We start from the raw sequence: 13,969 nt of genomic DNA on the forward strand, positions 1-13,969 counted from the left end.
ACTATACCGCTGAGGTTGTTTGCATTGATCAAATTCTCCCGAAGAATACTTGACTGAATCGGGAATTGATTTTTCAATAATTTTTTCTTTGCCCTATTTGAATGAAACTTGATACTGCACACCGCAGGAGAATGATGAGTAAGGTGGGCCAAATTTGTTTGCACTATCGTGTACCGTTTTCGCTGTATTTTGAGAACATACATACATACATACATACATACATACATACAAGATGAGAGTTTTAGTAAGATATAGATTATGTACACATGCACTTTAATAGACACGTTGCGAAAATTCCTTTGTGGCAGGAGGGAGGGTAAAGGGTGAAGGAGGGAGGGATAGAGGTGGGAAGAGGGAGGGAGAGGGGTGGGAAGAGGGAGGGAAAGGGGTGCGTTGAGATGAGGGAGGGAGAGGGGTGAGAGTCCAGAAAGAGGAGGTGGGAAGGAGGGGAAGGTTTGGGTCAGAAGTCTGGAGCGGAGTGGGAGGAGGCAGGGGAAGGAGGCAAGGGAAGGGGTGGGAGGAAGGGGGGGGAAGGCTGGGCAACGCCGTGTACCTTTGCAAGTGTGTATATAATTTGCTTATAAAAATACAAATTAACAGCAATTTATGTGTGCATCATCATATGGGTGAACAGTAAGCATGCCATGCGTTGCCTCCAGCCTTTTTACAGATTTCTGCAGTGGCAATGATTAAGCTTTAAAAGCCCCATAATCACGTCAGCATCAAGGCTATAAGGAGGGAGCAACCCAAATGTGAACAGATCTCTTCCTCCTACGCATAGTCATCATGTTGTGGACACTCACCTCTTCCCCCCATACATTTGGCTTGAGAGGGGGTGCCATCTGAGAAGATATACACCAATCAGCCTTTAGCTGATATGGTAACCCAAATTCATGCCACATCACGGCTATTGGCATGTGAATTTTGATGCCCGTGTTGATATTTTTGATGCCTTTGTCGACTCAATGCCACCAGTGTCAATATGCAACTAAAGGGTCAATTTGCAGAGGCATTCTGGAAAGTTACAAAATGGTATACATGTGTGTGTTTACATAGGTTTAGGTGTAGAACCCAAATAAATAGAAATGCACCAGTAATCGGAATATTAATTTTGGTGAGCCGCTGGCAAGCAGCTTTTAATTTTCCCTTGAAATTAATTTATTATCCATTCCTTTGTTTTCCAACCAATTTTTCCAGCATTTGTGTTACACTGGTCCCCAGTGATTGTTGAGAAGTTAACCAATGTTAACCGAGCTGACCAATGCTAACAATGACCAAAGCCAAGCTGACTCTCCACGCTAACATCGAATGAGCCCCCGTACTGTGCCAGAGACTTATTGGGAAAACTGAAAGACAAACTGGGACTCGACGGAAGTTCAAAACAGTCAAATAGTTTGCTTTCTCAAAGTACGTATGCTATGTGCAGATGAGATGGCACAAATTGTAAACCTGCTTCCTGCAGGTCAACGACCTCCTTCAATTCATGTTGAGTGGTGTTTGGCACTCCCACCATGTTTGCCAAGCGTGAGTTGGCAAGGGTGAACAGATATGGGATTTAAACTCACACGAGTCAGTGGAGAAATAAGGAAGTCTTGAACCACTTGACCAAACAGCCAGCTTGATGGGATATCAACAGATATAAAATGAACCAATAAATAAAGATATTATCATCAAATGAAGTTCCTTGATTTTTTTTTGTCACCAGTATGTATGTTGTTCAATGTATTGTTCAATGAATGTGAACACACTGGTTACTGTTGTTGTTCACATTCACGTACACATACAGTTTGGTGTTTAATACGAACGCATTTGTTCAATGTATGATTTCATTGTCTTTCTCAGGAAATTAATTATTACAAAATGGCAACAAAAAGTACAATTTCACCATTCCTTTCAAGCAGTTGGACAACAACTGTACACAAACATTTTTCATAATTCTTCTTTCTTGAACAGCTACTATTATCCCATCACAAACCAGCTGGCCAGGCCTGACGTTCGACCAATTAGGGCAGGAATTTGGAATCTGGCCATGGTGCCCGTGATGGCTCACCTACTCTTTGTGAAGGACACCATGGGAGCTTTAACATCCACCAACAAATGCTGGCAGACGGGATTTCCATTTAACGTCCATCCAAGAGACGGCACACACATTGATGAACCACCCTACCTGTAAAACACCGGGTTGACAGTTTATAGCTAAAAAAAAAAGCCTGGTGTTGGCTTAGTGGTTTGGGTGGTGGCTTAGGATCCTAGGGTCCTGAGTTCAATCTGAGTCCTGAGTTCAAACCTAGGGTCCTGAGTTGGCCGCTGAATTAATACACCAGGGGGTTGAGTCAGCCTGTCATCCTTCCGAGGTCGGCGCAATGACTACCAGTGTATACTGGTGGAGGAGCACTGCATCAGCGACACAGTCGCGCTTCCAAGAAATGATAGCCACCCATGCAGCTAAGCTGCCGTACACAAGAAGAAGAATAAGTTTATAGCTGGGTCAGGACTCAAACCCATGCAAGACAACTTACAGGCAGGTGTACATACTTCTAAGGCATCCTGCCAGCCCACAAACATTTTTCACAATACAAACTCTTATTTGAACATCTCTCAAGCTGTTTGCTCATCAACTTGTCCATGATGGATCTCTTGGCTCCAGGAGAGATCAGCAGCACTTTTAAAAACAAATCGTGTTTATTGATACATATTTAATGTTGATCATGTGACTATACTGTTGTGAATATTGAATCTACTCTCAAGATTCACTCGGCCTGCAACAAATAACAGTGGTTTTAAACCCCTGCATACAATATCCATGGACAATAATGATAACTTCATAATCATCAACATAATCATCATCATCATCATCATCATCATCCTCAAGTTAAGCTTCCCAAAATGTAGGGTATAAAGCTTCATTGTGGTTGCTGCATTACCTTGGTTGCAGCCGCTACGTCTGCATCGCGCTGGAGAAGCTCTGAGACAATGCCCGCGTGACCTTCTTTGGCAGCCAGATGAAGTGCAGTTAGTCCAGCCTAAAGAAGAACACAATAAAGCTGTATAGATATTCCATGAACCTCGAATTTTGTAATGAATAAAAAATAATAACAATAATAAAGAGTTGAGTGTGATGCTCAACCTTCAAAACACCACAATGGGACATATAACATGCAACAAACACCAAGGAAACATTCATGTGTTATTCATGTAATGATCTCTACGGAACGCACCTGAAGTTTTGAAATTTTCTTCACCAAGAATGGTGATCGGGTTAGCGATTTGCAGTGTCGACTTCAAATGAAAATTCGTGAAACATCCTCTCATTTGTCTGTTTGGTTTCTCGGAAAAGCTGGAACAAACAATGTGTCTGCTCTCGATCTTAAAACATGATTTGGCTGAACTTGCTCTAAAGTATCCTTCCTCCACCTCTGTTGCTCCTTTGGCTCTCCTCTGGGTCTAGCTTGTGCTGTATGGTAGTGGTGATATAGTGCAGTATGAGGCTGACTGATCATTGCTTGCACGAGACTTCATCATCAAGGTCTCACCAGCTGTAAATCAGTGAATAAAAAAAATATTTCTTCTGGAAGATTGGGGATTTTATATTATATAATAATCTCTTCAAATTGTGTTCTTCAGAGTTGTGGAGCGCCTTCAAGACCACCGTCCTTGATGTTGCCGGTGGATGCCTTGGAGCTCACCGCAGGGCAAAGAAGAATTTTGTCTCTCAAGGGACACTGGATACCATTGACCAGAGTCGCAGGGCCAGGCTGAATGGCAGAGCTGAGCTGTTCAGGGAGCTGAGGCGTAAAACTGTACGTGCACTGAGGGTGGACAAGGAGGCCTATGTGCGAGGAATCTGTGAGGGGGTAGAGCATCACCTGTGGACAGGTGATTCTCGTCCCGCTTACAGGGGAATTCGCGCATTACGTTCATCCAAGCCCATCCCTCAGAGCGCTGCGGTTGGAGCAGAGAGTGGTAGGCTCTTGACAGAGGAGTCTGAAGTGAAGGCCCGCTGGGCCGGTTACTTTGAGGGGTTGTACCAGGCTGATCCCCCAACTGTCGAGTTGGACGTCAAGGTGTTACAATCCCTGTTGCTGACCCTCAAATCAACTGTGGTCCACCTACGCTTGCGGAAACACGGGCTGCGGTGAACCAGTTGAAGCGGGGCCAAGCTCCAGCGATCTGAGGCATCCACGCGGCACTTCTCAAGGCTGGTGGAAATGCTGCACTCGTGTCGTTGCATGCAGTTTTGTGCTCTGCCTGGAACACAGGCATCATCCCAACTGACTGGAAGAGGGGCCTTGTTGTCCCTCTCTGGAAAGGGAAGGGTGATCGCCAAGACTGCAACAACTACCGAGGGGTGACGCTGCTCTCAGTGCCGGGCAAGGTCTTTGCTCGGATAATTCTCGATAGGGTTCGCCATCATCTGCTTGAGCACCAGCGTCCAGAGCAGTCAGGCTTTACACCAAAGAGGTCAACGATTGACCGTATCCTTGCACTTCGTGTCCTCACCGAGCAGACGAGAGTTTCGGCAGGGGCTGCTTGCAGCCTATGTTGATCTCTGTAAAGCGTTCGATTCAGTGAATCGGGACGTCCTCTGGAGGATTCTTGGTCTTCGTGGGGTGCCACCAAAACTGATCGATCTGATGTCTGAACTCTACTCTGGTACTGAGAGTGCTGTGAAGTGTGGTGGTACCATCTCTGACTTATTTCCAGTTGTTACTGGAGTTCGTCAGGGATGTGTACTTGCTCCCACACTTTTCAGCACTTGTATGGACTGGATTCTAGGGAGGATGTCGGAGAGATCAAGTTGCGGTGCGTCATTTGGGAATGTCAAGATCTCGGACCTTGACTTTGCAGATGATGCAGTCATCTTTGCGGAGACTTTAGACATCCTCTTGGGGGCCCTCGAGGTGCTGAATGAGGAGTCGGAGCCGTTGGGATTACGGGTTTCTTGGGTCAAAACTAAGATCCAGGCTTTCGGTGACATCTTGGATGCTGCTGTCCTGTCTGTGTCTGTTTGTGGTGAGGATGTTGAGGTCGTGGAGAGATTCACTTACCTTGGCAGTGATATTCATGTCTCTGCTGGCTGCGAGTCAGAGGTCAATAGGCGTCTGGGTCGGGCCTGGGGAGTCATGGACTCACTGGATCATGGGGTGTGGCGCTGCCGGTACCTGTGCGGGAGGACGAAAGTCCGAGTCTTCAGGTCCTTGGTACTTCCAGTCTTGCTCTATGGGTGCGAGACTTGGACTCTGACCAAGGATCTGAGACGGAGACTTAATTCCTTTGGTACCAGGTCTCTTCGGAGAATCCTTGGCTATCGCTGGTCGGATTTTGTGTCCAACGAGCGGTTGCTGAGAGAGACTCGGATGAGATTTGTTACCTGCATAGTCCGTGAGCGTCAGTTGCGGCTGTATGGACATGTGGCTCGTTTTCCTGACTCTGATCCTGCTCACCAGATTCTCTCAGCGAGGGAGTCTCATGAGTGGAGGAGGCCAGTGGGTCGACCACGTGCCTCATGGTTGCAACAGGTTGACCATCATCTCAAGGAGATGGGGATGGGCCTGGCATCTGCCTGGGGGATGGCCAGACGGAGGCCCCTGGAGTACCGGCGGAAAGTGGACGCAGCGACGTGCTGTTCTGGCACATGCTCCCATACCTGACCTGACCTCTTCAAATTACAGGGTAGAGAATGATGCTGATTGGTCTTTGGTTCTGAAAGGTACATAACTTTGGATCAAATTTAGGTAAGATAATGCCAACATATTAACCATGACCTTCCATTTACTGAGAAAGGGTGTGGGTAGATGTAGATATGAAAGGCTTAGTGTGGGTGTGTGATCACTCGCCTCTGAGCTGTCCAACCAGGGTTTGAATCTTGGCCGAGCTATAAACTGCCATCTCAGTGTTTCACGGGCAGGATGATTCATCAATGTGTGTACCGTCCCTCAGATGGACAATAAATTGGATATCTTGTCTGCCGGAATTAGTTGGTGGACGTCGAAGAACCCACGGTGTTCTTCCCAAATAGTAGGTGAGCTTTCGCTGCCATCATGGCCAAATTTCAAATTCCTGCCCCGACGACTTAGTCAAATGCTGGGCCTGGTCAACTGGTTAGTGAAACACTTCAGCCAAAAACTTCCCCTGGCCAACCCCACAAGAACGTGGGAATAATTGTGGCCATTAAAGAAGAAGTGTCGATGGTTGGCAAATACACACAAAACATCATAAACTAGAAGGGCACTCGGTAGAGCACATATCTCCGCCATGTAATGCCTGATCCACGAGAACATATCGCACCCAATACATTTTTGAAATATCATGCTATACAGCACTATGTATCGTTTTGGCCCGATCTCTCAATGGTGAAGAATAACTTTAAAAAATAAATAATTCTCGTATCCAGATCTGGATTCGGATCTTCACCAAAATCTAATCAATTCTTCCTTGTCACACACCCAACGTGTCCATCACGTTTCGTCCGAATCCGTCTACAACCTTTTGAGACATCTTGCTATATATCACTTTTAGCCCTATCTCTCAATGGTGAAGAATCACTTCAAAAATTCCAATCACCGGATACGGATCTGCATCTTCACCAAAATCTAATCAGTTAGTCCTTGTCACACAACCAACCTGCCCACCTAATTTCATCCAGGTCCATCTACAACTTCTTCAGATATCCTGCACACAAAGACAGATAGACAGACAGACAGACAGCCAGGGGTGAAAACAGAACCTGCTTCCACCTTTGGTGGCAGAGGTAACTAGAACGGCACTCAGTGGAGCGCATACTTTTGCCAGGCTGAACAGTTTACCTTTTGTATGCCACATTCCAAATGATAAGCCAGACCTGGACCTGGACCCCCAAAATCTAATCGGCATGTTCTTGTCACCTATCCAAGTCACCAATCGTCCGAGTCCGTCCACAACTTTTTGAGATACGGTGCTATATATTGTTTATGGCCCGATCTCAAAAAGGTGAAGAATTATTTTAAAATCCTAGTATCCGTATCCAGATCTTCACCAAAATCGAATCATTTTATCCTCGTCACACACACACAAGCTGTCCACCAAATTTCGTCCAAATCCGTCCCCAAATTTTTGAGATATCCAGTTCACAGACAGACAACCAAACAAATAGACAGAAAGGGGTGAAAACATAACCTCCACCCACCGTCAGTGGTGGAGGTAATAAGACATGATTGCTCATGATTCAAATGCTTTGCATCCCTATAAGGCATGTCGGACAAGATACATACAAATGAGCAACAATTTCCAAAATATAAAAATTGGAAAAACACCCTGGAATCTCTTACCTCATTCCTTGTATTTACATCACCACCCTGGTTGAGAAGCTCCAACACCTTTTCCACATTTCCAGCTCGAGCTGCACGGAGCAAGCCTGCCGTCCCGCCCGACTGCAAAGATGGAACTGTCAGCACCAAACCATCTTTTTGCCCCATTTTGTCAAAATAGCAAATTAAAAACGTTGAGCATACAAGGGACAAAGATCCTCTGGACCAATGCCTATTGAACACCAAGATATCTCAGAGAGAGCTAGCTTGCCTTTAAGCGGTTTAGTGTGAACTCAACTCCTGATAGAATATCTGACTATGACTGCTGTCCTCATGCTTTGCACAGCAGGACATCACATCATAATATACACCATCCATCCATTGGGACCAACCCCTGTGCAGAGCGTTGGAGCTGCTAAAGTAGTCTCCTTGGCTATTGGGCACAAACCTGGACAGGTCGCCACTCTAACACAGTATACCAACAAGCTGGCACTCATTTTGTCGACCTCGGAAGGACATTATATATATATATATATATATATATATATATATATATATATATATATATATATATATATATATATATATATATATATATTTGAAAGTGTGTCTGTCTGTGTGTCTGTGTGTGTGTTTCTCTGTGACCTATGCACGCGAAAAGTCCTGGACTGATCCTCACCAAACTTCACATGCTGACAGAACATGTACCCGGGAGTGTCCTGATGTAAAAGAATTGTACTTCCGACTTCCGGTTTCCGAATTATGACGTCATCACCTGATTGCGTAACGTTAATTTTTCAAGTTCAGCCGATTGACATGGGGCCAACGGAATTTGCTAGAGAATGAGAAAGTAATACTACAGTCAATTGAAGACAATGACTTCCAACTTCCGGTTTCCGAATTATGACTTATGCATTCGACACACTTTTCGTAACGTTAATTTTTCAAGTTCAGCCGATTGACATGGGGCCAATACCATTTGCAATTGAATGAAAAAAAATAGTGCTACAGTTAATTCCGAATTCCCGTTTCCGAATTATGACTTATGCATTCGACACACTTATTATAGGCCCTATTCACATCAACAAACGCCTCTTTTAATGCATGATTAACACAAGTCATATTTTATTGTACACACAGGTAGTCGTCGACTTACGACCACGATCGGTTCAGACCGACCAATCGTAAGTCGATTTGGTCGTAAGTCGACCAACCTTTATTTATAGTGTGTAGGCCTATGCTAAAATTACCGTATGTATATTATACCATATCCAGTACACACCAGATATGTTCAATGAGGCTCTGCTATACATTGAAGATTTGGTATTATACATGAGCGGGAAAGATTTAACTAAGTGGGGACTTCCCTCTTCTAATAGGTCTGAAAGCGCAACCATCAGTAGAGAATGGTCCCGTGAAACAAACTACAACACAGATACTCTTGCAAAGTTTGTTTCTGACAATGAGCCGCTTCTGGTACAGGATCAGAGTAATGCATATCAACTGATTTCTGAAGCGGTTCAAGAGGGAAGTGGTATGATATTTTTCTTGGATGCCCCGGGTGGTACTGGCAAAACATTTGTCCTCAACCTTTTGCTTGCGAAGATGAGGAGCCAGAAAAAGATCGCATCAGCCGTTGCTTCATCCGGTATGCCGCAACACTACTTACTTTCAGGTGGCCGCACAGCGCATTCTGCTTTCAAATTGCCTCTCGACTTTGCTACAATGGAATATCCAGTTTGTGGCATTGGCAAACAAACTGAAGCAGCAAAAGTGCTGAAGAATTGCGACCTCATAGTTTGGGATGAAGGTACGATGTCGCCTAAGGATGCATTCGAAGAATTAGATATAACTATGCGAGATTTAAGAGGAGTAGACCTGCCTATAGGTGGAGTTACGCTGGTTATTTCTGGCGATTTCAGACAAACTTTACCTGTAGTACCCCGTGGCACTCCAGCTGATGAAATGAAAGCCAGTATAAAATCTTCATACCTCTGGACATTCGTACAAACTATCCATCTAACAACTAATATGATGGTCAAATTATATGGTGATTTAGATGCTGGCAATTTCGCACAATTACTTCTCAAACTTGGAAATGGTGAAATCCCAAACACAAATGATGTTATATCTATTCCCGATGACTGTGGTACAATAGTTTCATCTATGGAAGAATTAGAGGCTCATGTGTATCCCAATTTAGCGACTAATTACAAAAACATACAGTGGCTCTGTGAAAGAACAATCCTGGCTCCACTTAATGAAACAGTCCGTGTAATAAACCATCAGTTATTACAAGTAGTTCCAGGCGAACAACATAGTCACAAGTCTATTGACACCACACTGGATACTGAGCAAGCCATACATTATCCCACAGAATTTCTAAACTCATTGGAATTACCAGGATTGCCTCCGTACAATCTGTCGTAAAAAGTTGGATGCCCTGTTATGTTATTACGTAATCCCGATGCACCAAAACTTTGCAACGGAACTAAACTGATTGTGAAAAGACTACTACCACATGTAATTGAGGCCACGATCATGACAGGATGTGCGAAAGGAGATGTATTCATTTCGCGAATTCCACTCATTCCATCAAATTCAACGATTGAATTTAAGAGACTACAATTTCCTGTATGCCTGTGCTTTGCGATGTCTATCAATAAGGCACAAGGACAGTCATTGAAAGTAGCAGGGCTGGAATTATCCACTCCTTGCTTTTCCCATGGTCAGCTATATGTGGGATGCTCCAGAGTGGGATCATCGGAGGCTTTATACATATTGGCCCCAGAGGGGAAGACATCAAATATTGTTTATCCTCGAGCACTCCACTAAAATTATTGAGCTACTTCAGTTATTTCATAAACGGGAATAGGATGTGCGATGAAGGAAATACATTTTCCTGGTGAAAAATAAAAATGGTGGTGGGAAATTAAAAAAAATGGTGGTGGTGGTTTGTATATATACATATTACAGATATAAATAGAATGGTGATGGCGTATGGCGTATGTGTATAATATTTTATAATTAAATGGTTATGAGCTATGTAGATATTTTATAGAATGGTTATGGGCGTAGGTACGTTGTAACTTCGTATACATAATATAACTTAATTTTTTTATCAGGATAACAGACATAAATAAATCAAATACGCTGGGCCAGGCTGGGTTATGCCCGACGTATAAATTAAGTCGCAAATGATGACATGAAACCAGCCTCACATTGTTGAGGCATTATGGTTTTTTATCTGATGCGGCAATAAATCTTAACATTTTTGAACTCGAGTCTTCTGCATATAAAACATGACGGGGAAAATATAATATTACAGTGGTGATGAAAAAAATAATAATGGTGGCAGCTTCGACAATTTTACAATTAACTGTGACATATACTCCTTCAGACCCGCCGTCATCCACGGGATTCCTGTGCAGAGTACGTGTATCCCTGCTGGTATATATATGTATATATAAAAAATATATGTGTAAATCATAATACAATATATGTACTTTTATTTTCAGATATATGTGTACATAATGTTATATATATACATATCAAGATGTAATTTTTTTCAGATATATGTGTATATCATAATATAATATATCCTTCTTTTATTCTGGCACTGAGCTTGGCCCAGAGATGGTCCAGTCACTCTCTTGTCGCAGTAAAACGTACGTCAAGCAATTCGTGAGCGGTATTCAACACCAAGGCTCAGAGACCTCGTGCACCTGTTTCGTGCGTTGATCGTCCTCACTGGCCTGCTGTTTGACGTCCACGAGGCCCCAGGGTCCGTCTTTCATGACCCAACCAAGAGCCAGTGGCCAACGTCTTGCTCAGTCAGCGAGCCAATTTGCCTCAGCACAAATACGAGAATCATGCCATCTTCTTCATGTGTCAAAGGAAAGCCAGCCATAAAGCCCTGTTCAAACAGGCCATCTCCTAAGTACTTTCTCTCTCAACCGCATGCATCCCTTACTCTGAACTCAACCAACCAAGCCAAACCCCTCCTCGCTTCTCTATCTTTCCTGACATCACACCAAATAACTGTTCCACCTCCGGGGCGTGGCTTGCTCGCAGGAAACCCTGGAAGGCGGGGCTTCTGCCCGATCGGCACACTTGTTGTTATGGTTGTTATATAAGTGCAACTGCATCTTTGCTGGTTTGGAATACAAAAACATAGGGAAAAGTCACAGAGAGGGCAATTACATTCTGGGGGAACTTATCCTTAATCCCTATCTAATTAACACCACCCCCCCCCCCCCCGCCATGTGGTGACAAGTAACACTTAAACTCACAGTTTCCAGACTTAAATTACATCAAGATGTCTCCTACATGTCCATGGACCAAGCAATTCTATTCAATCCTACCTTTCCTATTAAATGTCTCCATCTTCCCCCACAACCGTAACAATATATATGTGTGTGTGTGTGTGTGTGTGCGTGTGCGTGTGCGTGTGCGTGTGCGTGTGCGTGTGCGTGTGTGTGTGCGTGTGTCGTTCTTGGAAGTATGATGAAGGTAATGTGTGTTCTGCATTGTTCAAGCATGTAATTCAATTTAAGTAAAGGTTTGAAGAGGTTTAAAGGTGTATAAATTCATTAATTCTGGATTTTACCCTCATTTTACCCAGCGTCTATTACATCACTGAATCGTAAACGTTACATTAGTTCTTCGTGCCTATTGTTTGTGTCCTTTATAACATCCTTAAAAACAGTAACTTTCCAGTTTCGAATGGTTTTCAATGTTGTTTGACTGCCAGGCAGGCAAACAGAGTAAAAATATTATCTTCCTCCTCTCTGCAGACGTGTGATCGGGTCCGAATTCAGAGCAGAGTACAGTAAAACGGAGCAAACTTGTCTTCCTACTCATATTGTGATTGATGTTCAAAACATAAGATTCAATTTAAATACTTTGTTCCTCGATCATCGGTTCACGATCATAAACTGATCAGACGGATACTTCCAGTTGTTTTCCACTTTCATTGCATTTACGTCCCTTACATTACAAAACAAATCACAACATATATCTCTCTGTTTAAAAAAGATCGATGACAACAATTCAGTTCGATAATGGAGCCAAGGGATTTGGGGGGGGGGAGGGGGAGGGGTGTTGAGGGTGATGGAGAGGATTTGTCTCAAACCTTTACCACTCCTCCACTCCGGATCCCACACTGGTAATAAACATGTCAAAAATCGGACAATGATGTGGATGTGTTTGTTATCTTTGAAGCATCAAATGTTATCTTTGCAAATTAATGCAATGACTACACAGGCAGGTTGAATCGAGAGGGAAAAGCAGGACACACTCATGGCCGTTCGTGCGCGGAGTGCGGCTGGCGCAATGCGGTGCAACGACAGATTTACAGCTTGAATCCTGGCTTCAGCCTACCCGGTGAAAACTAGCAATGTGGGGGCACGTTTTACATCAATATGTTAATTAGGTAGAACTAACAATGGGTAATAATATACTCGGTCTCAACTATGACTTAAATACCAACTCAGAGGGCAGAGAACGTGTCAGAGCTCTCTGCGGCACAAACTACAGTATGACAGCGCGCGCGCACACACACACACACACACACACACACACACACACACACACACACACACACACACACACACACACACACACACACACACACAAATTAAAAAGCTACAATCAAGGAATAAAAAACAGGAAACCACATTGAATTGGATTTGCAGTTCGAACGACAAAACGAACACCAACGTTCAAGTTCTATCTGTAAGGGAAAAGTTGTAAAACACGTGAGCGGATGTTCTCCAGATCATTCACACGAGTACAGGTAGGTGAATGTGTGGAGCGCCATTGGCGCAAAATCGCGCACCTCCTGCTCCTTGAACCTGTCCTTCCCACGGCTGCAGAGCGGCGCATTTCCCATTCCCTGCCGCACGCAGTTCGGCCTCGATGTCGGCTCCCTCACATCGGCCTCCTGATCCACCTTCACTCTCCAGTCAGGCTCTACGTCCGAGCTAAGCTGATCACGACGCGCCCTCCCCCCCCCCCCTTACCCCCTTCCGTGCACGTCGACCCTCCCTCCGTCACACACGGTGCGAGGTGAACCTCACACTGCAGTTGCTATTTCGGTCCGTCCTCAAGCAGGACGCTCCGTCAATCTCCGCGCAAGGGAATTGCACCGGCCAAGCGGGCCTTTGGGGGCTCTGCGCACCCTCACCCCTCCCGCACCTCCAGAGGGTCACTTCACGCCCACACTGCTCCATTATCTGCGGAGCGCCATTGTCATTGGCATGGTGCAGTAGCTTGACGTGAACAGTTGTCCAACCTTTTTTTTGAATACATACTTGAGGCTCGTGGAGTAGTTGGAACATGTAATGGACCAGGACGTAACAGGATAAAATGAACAGGAGAAAGGGGTGGGAAACACCAACAGCAGGATTGAGAGACAAAATAGAGGGAGACTTGGAAAAAGGGGTTGAGGTGGATGGACAGGATGGACAAGATGAATACAGAAGCAAACTCTGGAAGGAAAAATTGGAAATTTGAAAGGAGGGCTTGGAAGAGGTGAAGGGGGGGGAGGTGTGGTTAATGGGTATAAAAGATCATGGTTTTGGATTGGGGTGGTCTGAGATGGTGGTGAACAGCTATCTTGAACACCTGGAGCAAGACCATAGACCTGTTTGTGATGGGATAGTGATAGGTCCATAGATTCA

General features: G+C 44.5%; 1 protein-coding gene across 10 annotated transcripts in view; it reads right to left on the reverse strand.

Annotated features, from left to right (window-relative positions):
• The window catches only part of LOC147027028 (uncharacterized), a 171,142-nt gene that overhangs the window by 122,333 nt on the left and 34,840 nt on the right, over nucleotides 1-13,969 (reverse strand). For 7 of the 10 annotated variants that reach the window (XM_085883089.1, XM_085883085.1, XM_085883087.1 and 4 more), the window contains exons 2-3: nucleotides 7,308-7,409; nucleotides 2,925-3,023 (exon numbers count right to left, since the gene is read on the reverse strand). In XM_085883089.1, coding sequence (XP_085739215.1) covers nucleotides 2,925-3,023; nucleotides 7,308-7,409 — 201 coding nt within the window. Of the gene's footprint in view, nucleotides 1-2,924; nucleotides 3,024-3,218; nucleotides 3,459-7,307; nucleotides 7,410-13,125; nucleotides 13,283-13,969 lie in introns of those variants that run through there. The other 3 variants (XM_085883091.1, XM_085883094.1, XM_085883092.1) reach the window with 3 other exon arrangements.

The sequence above is a fragment of the Eptatretus burgeri genome, chromosome 5, assembly GCF_056783735.1.
Source record: "Eptatretus burgeri isolate ZD-2024b chromosome 5, Ebu_testis_v1, whole genome shotgun sequence".
Classification (NCBI taxonomy): Eukaryota; Metazoa; Chordata; class Myxini; order Myxiniformes; family Myxinidae; genus Eptatretus; species Eptatretus burgeri.